General features: G+C 52.7%; 1 protein-coding gene across 2 annotated transcripts in view; it reads right to left on the reverse strand.

Moving 5' to 3' along the window:
* The window catches only part of SHROOM2 (shroom family member 2), a 135,581-nt gene that overhangs the window by 15,111 nt on the left and 108,032 nt on the right, over positions 1 to 12,438 (reverse strand). For both annotated transcript variants that reach the window (XM_060003161.1, XM_060003160.1), the window contains exon 6: positions 1,240 to 1,893. In XM_060003161.1, the coding sequence (XP_059859144.1) occupies positions 1,240 to 1,893 (654 nt within the window). The remainder of the gene's footprint in view (positions 1 to 1,239; positions 1,894 to 12,438) is intronic.

The following is a 12,438-nucleotide window of genomic DNA, read 5'->3' on the forward strand; positions in this document are numbered from 1 at the left end:
GCTTCTCCTCCCTTTCAGGACTGAACAACATTGCCAACACAAAGGATCTCTAAGTGACACCTGCATTCTGAACGATGCAGAACAGTGCCGGCCCGCAGGTGCAGCCGCATTTGGCCATGCCACGCACGGAGACCCAGGACGCTATCGGTACTGTTTCCTCTCTGTCAAGTTATCTTAAGGGTTAAAAAAAAAAACAAAGTTCAAGACTCTACAGCGGGGAGATCCAGCAGAACTTTCCATGATGATGAAGTCAGCCATCATCTGGGCTGTCCAGGGTGGTAGCCACTAGCCCCAGAGGGCGCAACTGAGCAACAGGTTTCATTTCATTCTCATTAACTTATATCGCTATGGCCACGTGCGACTGGTAGCTACTATATCAGACGGTACTGACATGCAGGGCCAGCGAATTCTTTGCTGGGGGGCCGTCCTGGGCACTGTAGGATACTAAGCGGCACCCCTGGCCTCCGCCCAACAGATGCCAGGAGCCGAGGAACAAGCCCCACGCCCAACAGCTGTGACGCCCAAAACGTCTGCAGACACGGCCCAGTGTCCTCCTGGGGGCCGCAATGCCACCCCCCCGGCTGAGAACCAGTGCTCTAGAGAATGAGAAGAAAATTCCCCCCCTTCTATTTCTCATTTCTTGACTGGTCCCTGCCTGACAGCATTCACCAGTGGCTCAGTGGGCACAACCGACAATCCCATGCCGGTGACCCTGAGAACAGCACCATGGGACGGGATCGAGTTTTCCTCTGCTTTAATAAAAGGTAAACACCACCTCAGCCTTTTCATATAAAAAGAACTAGAAAAAAAGGCATGTGGAAATACTGGACATCACGAAAAACACCGAATTTGCTTGAAAGTCTCATGCTTAGGTTAAACTTGATTACAAACAGAACTCAGCTGGGAAAACCAGCCCCGCTGTGCAGAAGCCTGTAGGTAACGCAGCTATCAACCTGTCGGGCTTGGGAACAGGACCAGGGGACAGTCTACTCCCTCCTCTACCTCCCTCACCCCCTGTGGGGCAGGAAAGCCCCCAGCAAGTTAACACTCCAGCTGACCACTCGAGTGGTGGGTTCTCCCCCATGTCAGCCCCCAGGACCCACTTAAACTCCAGGACGGGGAGCCGGGAGCAAGGCGGCAGTGGTTCACCACCCAGGAAAGGAGCGCTGAAAGCCTCCCACGGTGGAAGGGGGCCGGCAGAGGGGAAGAAGGCCTCAGGCCGCCGTCCAGAGACAGTACCTGGTGGAATTATCATCCTGGACGAGCAGCGGGGGTTTGTCCGTCAGCTTCTGCGGCGCGAACTGAGGCGACGGGGAGCGCGAGGTCTCCATGGCGGAGGTCTGCAAGGGCCGGAACTTGGAAAGGAGCGGCGCCTCCCGCCGAGGCCAGCCTGCGCGCTCGTCTACATGCTGCCCGGCCGGCTCCCCCGCAGCCCGCGGGCCATCTGCCGCGGGCCGGGCGGCGCTCGGCTTCTCCGCCGAGGCGCCGGGGCTGCAGCGGGCGAGGGCCGGACGGTCCGAGCACGAGCACACCTCCGGGGCCAGGGGGCGGGGCCTGCCGGGCGCGCCCAGGTGAGCAGCCGCAGGTACGCCCGCCAAGGGCCTGGGCTCACGCCTGGGCGGCGGCGGCCTCTGTGGAGCGGGCCTCCGGGAGAGCGGGGCAGCGCTCAGGGGCCGGGGGTCCTGCCCCCGGGCGTGCGAGGCGGCAGGCCGGTCCGCGGTCACGCGTTCCTCCGGGTATCTGTAATCGCAAGGAAGGGTCCCCGCCCGGCCACGGCCCTCCGGGGGCACCTCCGGAGCTTCCCGGGAGCCAGCTGGTTCAGAGACCTGGGACGGCTGCTGGGGGTCCCGCTGCGCTCCCGGACTGTCTTCTGCACATGGGGCATCTGCTTGTCTAGGGGAGAAAGGAAGAAAAATGAGCCAGCGGTTCCAGTTAACATCTCCCCAAACAGGACTACACCCACGTCTCCATAACCTCCTTCAGTCATGTTAAGGAATTCAATCCACATACGTTTGCCTGCGCCTGTCCCCGCTGCGATTCCTAACACAAGGCATCAACGCCAAACACACACTGGACATTCGCCAGTACGCTGGCGTGTCATACCACAGGACAGGAGGTACGCACGTTACAGACACACGTGTACACACAGACTGCAATTTGGGGGCAAAATGTAATTCACACAAACATTTAAAAAAACAATGTGTGTAGAAATCCTCAAACTGTGATATTCAGAAATGTTTACTTCATGTTGCAACAATATTTTCATGTGGTTTATTTCGGGAAATTACCATATACAAAGGGACGGAACTTTCTAAGACGGGCAGCAAGTAAACTGATAAACTTTAAAATCAGTAGTCTGTCATTAAATAGAAGAAAAACAGAGGCTTCGTTTTGGAAGCTGCAGTGCGACACTGATCTTTCCATACTCATCCATTTCCACATCCGTATCCATTTCTCTCTTTCCCTGAAACGTACTTACATGCGCGCGTGCGCGCACGCACACACACGCCTGCAAAACACATGCAGGCATGCTTCACGTGCACGTATAGCTGTGCCGAGGCTAAAGCTCGTGGGCGTTATGATAACCATCAAACTCGCAACAAGTCAGCCGGCCACGCCTTTGCTGCTTTCGCTGACACACTTTCTTCCCACCTGACTGAATAATGAAATGAGCCTCTGACTGACCTTTCCGTTCACAGGAAGAGCTGTTCTCCGTTAAGACACCCTCAGAGCTGTTAAAGGAGACCCTAAAAAGGGCAGCAATCAGACACCCAGTAGGTAGAGCACAAGTGCCAGTAAGAGATGTAACCTACTGCGAAACAAGTGGGATAGAAGACCTCGTCCCCACACACCCTGGCAACCCCTTGGGGCCCTGGACACGATACCAGGCCTGGGCATTACAGATGTCCCAACCCCATCCAGGCAGCTGTTCTCAGAGTCAACTGCTCGTTGCATGTCTCTCTTGCTATGTCCTCAGGAGAAAGGTCCCTTCCAGGTTCAATGGCTGGTCGAGAGTAGACCATGGACCAACCCCAACTCCCCTGCCTTCGCCCATCAGCCAGCTGGGGCCACACTCCTCACTGGCACTACCTCCAGCCCAGAGACAGCAGCTGCAAGGGCTCAGCATCTGCAAGAGGACAGAAGAGAGCCAGACCTGCTTGGACCCTAAAAGGGGCAGGTTTGTTCTCTGCTTCCAAATTAAGACAATATTAACCCAGCTCGGGGGAGTTAGGTGTTGTTTATTTTTTTAATCTGTACTGGGCACACATTGATGAAAGAAATGCTAACTTACTGAGGTCTGGGGAAGTCATTCCGGCTTACACATAAGGCAACTTGAATTTTATGCTCACTTAAACAGCCTGTTTGTGGCCTAGCAAACATTCACTGTACATCTGCATTAATTATTAAAGAAAAGGGCGCACTGACCACAAGTAAAGAGCGTCCATGTGAAAAATAAAGACTAAATGCTTCTGTTCCCGGAAAGTCCATGCGGGCGCTCCTTCAATGCTAAGACTCCCTTTCCCAGGTGCCAGGGCCACACTGACTCGCTGTGTATGTGCTGGTCTGTTTTGAAACTGTGAAGCAATGTATTCCCGACTTGTTTAACGTTCTTTGTTTTTGACAAGACATAAATCTGTGCCGAACGCCATGCTTCTTGGGAGCAGTTCCTCAGACTACTCTGGGAAGCAGGCTTCTCTGGGCTGTAGTCCTCAGTTTGGCTCAGATAAAACTCTTTTCTATTCCTGTTACAGATTGTTTTTCGATTATTTTCGTTGACAACATTAAACTAGAAGTTATCAAAATAACCCAAACAATGTAATGGATGGTTTAGAGAACAATACACAGCAGCTGTCTGGTTACAAAAGACAGAATGGCATTTAGACGTCATCAAATGGACAACAGTGGGAGAAGTGTGACTCACAGCTCAGATGCCCTGTCACACACTACTTCATCTGGCCTGCCGCGGAAAAGCAAACCTCGTGCCTCCCTTCCATTGAAACCATAGTGCCTCTTAAGACAGTAAAACCTAATTTATGACAATTCATGAACGCCTCCCCAATCTTTCACTTCAAAGAGTTGAGGAACACTTGAACTTTTTTGCTTATAAAACTCTTGAACTCTAGCATCCACAGACCCACACGAAAGCACCTGGTACCTATTAAATGAATAGCCACCACCTCATTAAAACGGAGAATTAGATCAGCTACAATTTACTGCTAAAATCTAAGTGTCTTGGGCCATCTGGGTTCATATTTAATATGTTAATTTAAAAGGAACTCTAGGGACTTCCCTGGTGGTGCAGTGGTTAAGAATCCGGCTGCCAATGCAGGGGACACGGGCTCAAGCCCTGGTCCGGTTAGATCCCATATGCCGCGGAGCAGCTAAGCCCCTGTGCCACAACTACTGAAGTCCGCATGCCTAGAGCCCGTGCTCCACAACAAGAGAAGCCACGGCAATGAGAAGCCCTCACACTGCAACCAAGAGTAGGCCCCCCCCCCGGCCTCGCCACAACTAGAGACAGGCCGCGCACAGCAACGAAGACACGATGCAGCCAAAAGTAAATTTAAAAAATAAAAATAAAAGGAGCTCTATTTGCAAAGTGCCTTAGACAGGACACGCTAAGATCTACCCAGAGAAGGTAGAGGTCACACCTGTAGGAGCAAAGCCCCACTGAGAGTGGGACAGTGACTCAGAGCAAAAGACCTTCTGTCGTCAGCAGGTGCCCCGGGCTCCTTCCTGCCTTACTAGCGCCGCAGCCTTCGCAGGACCTGAGGGCACTCTCTAAGTGAGGGCTGCCTGGCCACTTCTCATTGGAGGAGCACAGCTGGTCCCCTGTGGCCCACCCCACATCTAACTTCACGTGGCAATTTCTGGGCCAAGTTTGTCCTCCACCCCTGACTTTTTCTTGGCTTCCTCCCGAACTTGCAAAGTGAAAGCCATAACAGCACGAATTGGTCCTTACCGTCCCAGCTGGTAAGAATTCAGGGAATCCAGCTCACAAAGGAAAGGGACTAAAGGCGGGAACTTGGGGTTCTACCGGGGCCATATTCCAACCTGTGTTTCTGATAGGTTCGAATTGGTCCTTACTGTCCCCGCTGGCAAGAATTCAGGGAATCCAGCTCACAAAGGAAAGGGACTAAAGGCGGGAACTTGGGGTTCTACCGGGGTCATATTCCAACCTGTGTTTCTAATAGGTTCCAAGTGACTAGTTTGTACATAACATGGATAATGTGTGTGTGTTTACATATCACATGTGTCGCACGTGTGTCTGTGTGGTATCCGTGTGTATGCATGTATATCCCCTTCTATTGTATCTTCACAGTCAATGGTGATAGCAAGATCCAGACGTAAAGACCAAGAATATACAATGAGTTAAGGACTCTGCATGGGCGAGTAAGCAACTAAGTATCTCCCTGCACGCACTCCAGGGTGGACCCAGGAGCGGGGAGTCAGCAGCGCAAAGGAGAACTGCAAAGGCAGCCGCGATATACGGCTTCGGGTGCTCATTCCCCTGTGGAACACACTCAGGACCTGTTACCAAGGAGACAGCAGCTCCCAGGGCAGGGAGGACAGGCAGCAGGTTCTCAGCGGCTGAGGATTCCACAGACCCGCAGCCCCCTCCGGGGGCTGGAGCCCAGCAGGCCGACTGGACGCTGTGAAGGACACGGGGAGGAGAAAGGTCCGCGACAGGACTGCAGAGGGAAACACAGCTAATCTGAAGGGGGAAGAGCGCAGGAAAGGCCACCTTCAACACTGCCCAGTAGTGCAAACACCCTGCGAGAGGACACAAACCACTGTTAACAGCCCCAAAAAATGTAATAAAAAAAAACAATTATAAGTTATGTATCAAATGCTCTTGAAATCCCGTCAACACTGCTCTGATTCAAATCTCCACTTTTTTTTTTTTTTTTGGTACGTGGGTCTCTCACTGTTGTGGCCTCTCCCGTTGTGGAGCACAGGCTCCGGATGCGCAGGCTCAGAGGCCATGGCTCACGGGCCCAGCCGCTCCGCGGCATGTGGGATCTTCCCGGACCGGGGCACGAACCCGTGTCCCCTGCATCGGCAGGCGGACTCTCGACCACTGCGCCACCAGGGAAGCCCTCAAGTCTCCACTTTTGATCATGGTGTGGAGACAGCCAGCCCTGTGTCTAAGCACAGGCTGCATCCCTGAGAGGCAGCGGCTCTATTTCCAGATGCCATCTGTTCCTGACGAGCCCGTGACGTCACTGGGCTCCTTGTGTCCTCGGGTGCCAGTGTTCTGCTCCCTGCCGCCCCATCTTCTGCACAGCTGCCCTGCCCTCACACAGGCCCGCGGCTCCGCAAGCCCTGCGGTCTCCCGGCCTCTGGATAGCCCCTAGCACAGGGCTGGTCACTCTCTCTGATGACTGTACTGTTCACTGGTCTCCACTCTCACCCTGGGGCTGTGAGCACCTCGACGGAGACAGGGAGCCAGGTTTTCTTCTCCAGGGCCTCGCGGGCCATCGTTAGCTACGAGCACTGGGTCACACCACGGCCTGGACGTCTGTTACGTGCACAAATGCATTCATGGCTTTCGGTCCCCGGGCAGAAAGGTAAGGAGGGAAGACGCATTTTTTCGGAGATGCAGGCAGCAGGGTTCACATGAGCTTGCATGTGAACATTCCCAACATAAGCAAGTGTTTCTGGATCTCCCTGGGATCACTAAGTTAGCACACCTCTGTAAACAGGGTGAGCAATTATCCTCACCAAAGAAGAGAGAAAAATTCCAACTCTTTGGACAACTTAACTCACACAGGCTCCTTCCCTCCCTTCCTAAGTACTTCTGGAATCAATGATCAGAAGAGGACGCACGGCCAAGTGTGACTTGTGCCCACAGCTACGGCTGGAGGCTGTTCCTCCTAACGTGCTCTGGGGCCTGAGGCGGCTAGAGAGAACTAGGCCACGCCCGACTGGGGCTCCCTCGGGCACCCACTTGCAGGCGCAGAAGCACTTACTAGCTATGTGCCGTCGGGCAAGTGACTGTGCCCCCACGGAGGTTCATTCCCTAACCTCCCCGGGTGAACCACAGGCCACATGGGGTCGCTGCGGGCGGGGGCAGAGGCAGACAAAGCCCCTGGTGTGGAAGGACCGGAGTGGGGCTTCCTACCAGCCGGATGCTACACCTGGCACCCACCAGGAAGGGGCCGGCGTGCGGCCGAGCAGACCCCAGAGCAGGTCCCCGCGATACCGACACCCTGTGTACCTTCTCCCCACATCACGGCACAGCACGGGCCCCCGAGCGGGGAAGGGCATCCCAGCGGCAGCCCCCCACCCACCCCGGGGCATCTGTGGGTACGAAGGGCACCACCGGAACTCCGTGCAGTGGAACTGCCTCATTGCAACAACAGAGAGGGGGAGACAGAGAGAACTTCCAGCGGATACCACCACTTAGACTGTACACATGGCCAGCACACCGCCAAGGTCAGCCATGGACCGGGCGGCTGGGTGCTCCGAGAAGTGTGCTTGAGAACGTGCTGCAGACCCAGGGTCCGGGGCCTGCGCTGTCTGCAGAGTGAAATTGCCTGACAGCTGGTGAGACCCGAGGGGCTGCCTTCCAACAGAGACATGCTTCCACCAAGGACTTGAGTCACAGTCCGAGGTTCCTAGAAACCGCACGTCTGTTGGCTGTGGGTGTGAACCACGGTGATTCTGTGAAGTGTCGAACTGTCTGTTAACGATCAGGGACACTGGCGTGTTGGGATGTATCAGGCATCGCCACTCAGGTTGTCTGAAGCCGGAGGACCACCAGGCCTTAGCACAGGGCCAGGGGGCTGGGGGGACACGGGACACCCACACCGTTCCATGTGCAGGTCTCCTGAAGGAGCCGCTGGTGTCGCCAGGGATCTTCCTGTCCCCCAAGGAATCCCCAGCAGCCACCCATCGCCTTGGGGAACTGCAGGCTCGTCTGTCTACACGGCACCCCATACAAGCCCAATGAGATGGGGGGCAAGACGTGGGAACCCAAGAGAGGCCGTCAACCAGCTGACCAACCAATCCATTCACCAATGGACAGAAACACATGAGAGTCCGTTCAAACAGCACGGATGCCCTGGAATGACGGCGTTACCACTCTTCTCCCAGGAGACACCAGTTTTCCTTGGCATTTCCCACATGGGGAGCCCCCCAAGGGCACAGGGTGTCCGACTGTCCTTCTCTCTGTTTCCAGGCACAAAACCAACACTGACCAAATGAATGCACAGATATGCCCTCACTGGAGGGCATGCAGGAGGGCCGTGTCCACAAGTTCAGCTCCCAATATGTATCCTGGAGGACCACCTTCAGGGAAGACGGTAGCCGGAATCATGCTTCACTTACTCATTTTTCTTTTCTTTTTTTTTTTTTTGCCTGCACGGCGCAGCTTGTAGGAGGACCTTAGTTCCCCGACCAGGGACTGAACGCCGGCCCTCGGCAGTGAGAGCGCAGAGTCCTAACCACTGGACCACCGGGGAAGTCCCCGGTCATTTCTTCCCTGCAACCTCTCCAGGGAAGCTTCCTCTGCACCAGCCCCCAAGCAGGCTCTCCCTTCCGCGATTCTAATGCCATGTGGGGAAAGCACTTACTTTACAAAACCAGATGAAATGTTACTCCTTCCGTGTCTTAACAGATGATAAAAAGGTTTGCTGCTTCCTTTGGGTTTTATTTTTGCTTGCAGGAACTTGGATGGTAAGAGGAAAGAACTCGAATTAGAGAGACTGATGTCATTTGTGGTTAAGTGGGAAGAACAGATGAAAAGACGCCACTCACAGATGATCCAAAACAAAATGTGTAAAGGCACTGATTTCTTGAGGGGCTGGTTTCCAGTAACAGAGAACACCTGGGTCCAGAGATGATCACCTGGGACAGCCCCTCAAGTATCCAGCGCTACGTTTTCTTCGAGAATCCATTCCAGGCCTTTCTTACTTCTGTCGCTAGAGACCTTCATTCTTCGTCCCAAGATGTGATCCTTGGAGGTTTTGTTTTTGTTTTGACAGAAATCAGGCAAATCCCCTCTGCCAATCAAAGCTCCAGACCGGTTTCTGTTGCAAAATTATTTTTCAGAAGAAGAGAATCATATCACCATAGACTAACGGAATAAAAATGCTATTTTCATGTGATTTTTTAAGCCAAGTTTTCTTCTGCCTTTCTCTTACTTGCTTTGCTAAAAACATACATTACACACAGTCTTTTGGGCAAGCCTGACACCGATCTGAAATTTTCTTACAACTGGCCAAACTGATTGGATTAAGATGTCTGGAGAGGCGGGGCTGGCCATCAGCAACGCTGGGCCACCTGTCATAGGTGACAATGTGAGTGTGTGCCGGAAGCTGACTCGGCAATCAGGCGGGACACGATCTGTCTTGTGAAGCTGGAGGACAGAAGAGGGTCCTCAGGGATCCACAGTGACCTCCCAGTCCCAGTGCGGAGCTGCTACCTCCTCAGATGGGCACTCAGACCCCTCGGCTCAGCTGCACACAAAGGCAGCCAAGCCGGTCCCACACAGTCAGCACCGGTCAACCAACAGCTGAGCAGAAGACACCTGAAGCGCGGAACAAAACGCAAGCCACAGGCGGGGAGGCACTCAAAAGCAGCTCCACCTGCCTTTGACCCTACAGCCCCTGCTACGCCCATAGGAGACCACTGTATCCTGTTTGACAGTAGACCAGGCTGTCTAGAGAGCTAAGTGGATACATTAGAAAGTATCCCAGGGCTTCCCTGGTGGCGCAGTGGTCGAGAGTCCGCCTGCCGATGCAGGGGACGCGCATTCGTGCCCCGGTCCGGGAGGATCCCACGTGCCGCGGAGCGGCTGGGCCCGTGAGCCATGGCCGCTGAGCCTGCGCGTCTGGAGCCTGTGATCTGCAACGGGAGAGGCCACAGCAGTGAGAGGCCTGCGTACCGCAAAAACAAACAAAGTATCCCAAACCCACGGAAAAGAACAGAGCAAACTGTAACAAACATCAGAGGCTTTACTACCAGGAATAAAGTTACCCTTTCCGTACTCGTTTCCAAAAAGAAGAAAAACTAGAATGCTGCAGATACACAACCCCTTGCCCTTCCCTCCCACCCAGAACCACCCCTGCCCTTACTGCGGAGAGCCGGGCAACATTTTTAGTTTTATTTTTTGGTTTTAAAGCAAGCTATCTATCTATCCATCTATCTGTCTATGCATGGCTGCACTGGGTCTTCGTTGCTGCACGTGGGCTTTCTTGAGTTGCGGTGCGCAGGCTTCTCACCGTGGTGGCTTCCCTTGTTGCGAAACACGGGATCTAGGCACACAGGCTTCAGTAGTTGTGGCACGTGGACTCAACAGTTGTGGCTCTCGGGCTCTAGAGCACAGGCTCAGTAGTTGTGGCGCACGGGCTTAGTGTCTCCGCGGCATGTGGGATCTTCCCGGACCAGGGCTCCAACCCGTGTCCCCTGCCCGGCAGGCAGATTCTGAAACCACTGTGCCACGAGGGAAGTCCTAAAGTTTTTTAGGTAAGAAAATTTCCACTGAATATGTGAGAGAGGATATACAGGCAATCCCCAAGTATCCAACAATCATCTTGTATTCACAGCCAATCTTATTTCTTCAAACCAACCCCCCCTCCAATTCTTGTCGAGACTATTCTGAAGAATGTAGATGATTTTAGACACACGAATCTAAGCTCTCCTCAGACTTACTCCATCAGAAAGCCAGGCCTGGGCAGATGGAGGTAGGGACCGGGGAGGAAATGCTTGCCTGCAAATCTGTGTCTGACAGAACACCTCCCAGGCAATCTGGATGTCACGCCAGTGTTAGGAAGCTGTGCTTTATGGGACCTCCCTTCCCAACTTCCTTCTCTCTCACTTTTCTATCCACTTTGGGTATTAAAAGCTACTCCTGAAGTTTTCATCCTTGGCGTGGCATGTCTCTCCCCAACTAGATCATCATCATCTGAAAAAAAACAAAACAAAACGATGAGATACCCCTTGGTACCAAGCCTGCAGGGACCAACCCACAGTCGTGCACCAGGACAGGCTTCCCGAACCCTGGCCCAGGGGATTGGGCGCTTGGGCTGTAGTTTGCTGAGCCCTGGTCTAGAAATCAAGGAAGACAGTAATTTTTGCAAAATGCAAACATATGTCAGTGCTCACTTTGATACGCACTCTGCAGGCTATGACAAGAATGCTAGGGAAGGGATTTCATTTACATGGGGGAGCATCTGGGGAGTTTTTTTAAAACAACGATTTGAATTACTTTTCTGTGCCCCCCTCCTTTTGAGCTGCTAGTAGGAGCAATGGTCCCTCGTGACCGTCCACCTGTGAACCAAGGGCACCTCCACAAACTGTCATTCAAAGTCGTGACGGTCCACAAAAAAGGGTGGTGGGGGGGAATTCTGCGGTGGCCCAGGGGTTAGGACTCTGCACTTGCACTGCCACGGCTCCAGGTTCAATCCCTAGTTGGGGAACTAAGATCCTGCAAGCTGTACAGAGCAGCCCAAAAAAATAATAATAATAACCAAAAATGACAAAAACAAAGTCATAAGAGTTAGAAGAAAAATCAGGTCTGGACAGTCACCGTGATAAATATTATTTTATTACGGCAGACATTTACCTTAGTAACAGTTTTAGGAACATCTAAGTTGTGTCATTTTTATTTAGCCTGTGTCATTTTTTATTAAGTGTGATCTACGGTTGATGAAAACGAAAAAGCTAAAAATGTTAGGCCCTAGGTAACAAGCAACTATGAATTTGGGTTCACCTTAATTCTTGTCCCTTACCCTTACAGGTACACGCTCTTCTGAGCCACTTCGCTGTTTTAAAAAGGCACGTTTGATTTCCTAGACAGGTAGCTATGGATGTAGGAGGTTTTCACATTCCATAACATTTCCACTTGCATTTTTCTCCACAGCCCATCCCACTTTTATCAAGGTATCAATTACATACCATAAAGTTCACTGATTCGAGGTGTACCCGGTGGACGAGTTTGGGTAAATGTGCAAGGCTGTGCGTTCACCAGCACAACCAAGCCTAAGTACAATTCCACTGCCTAAGAAAGTTTCCTTTCGCTCTACGGCGGTCATTGCCTGAAACCCTTGTAAGTTACTCAGCACTCTTGTCTGCAAAGATGGCCGACTGTCTGCAGCAGATGTGAAGGATTCAAACTACGAGTCAAACCATATTGCAGTTATAAGGGGGAAACACCCCATTTCAACACATTAGAGCGTGAATCCATTTACAACATTCACAAGTTACATTTTCTGAAAGCAAAGCCATCTCGCGGTGACTTTTCCGGAATGTTCAAGCGTCCTGTGTGATAGACGACCGGTGACGGGCATGTCCAATCCTCCTGTCTCTTCTACTTCTTCAATTTTACAGACACGCACACATCTTAATTACAGTTAGCATGGAAGGCAGATATGCTTAATTCTCTCCCCCTAAAATTTCCCGCCCTCCCACCCAACTCAAGGCCAGCCTGCC

This window comes from Delphinus delphis, chromosome X (genome assembly GCF_949987515.2).
Source record: "Delphinus delphis chromosome X, mDelDel1.2, whole genome shotgun sequence".
Lineage (NCBI taxonomy): Eukaryota > Metazoa > Chordata > Mammalia > Artiodactyla > Delphinidae > Delphinus > Delphinus delphis.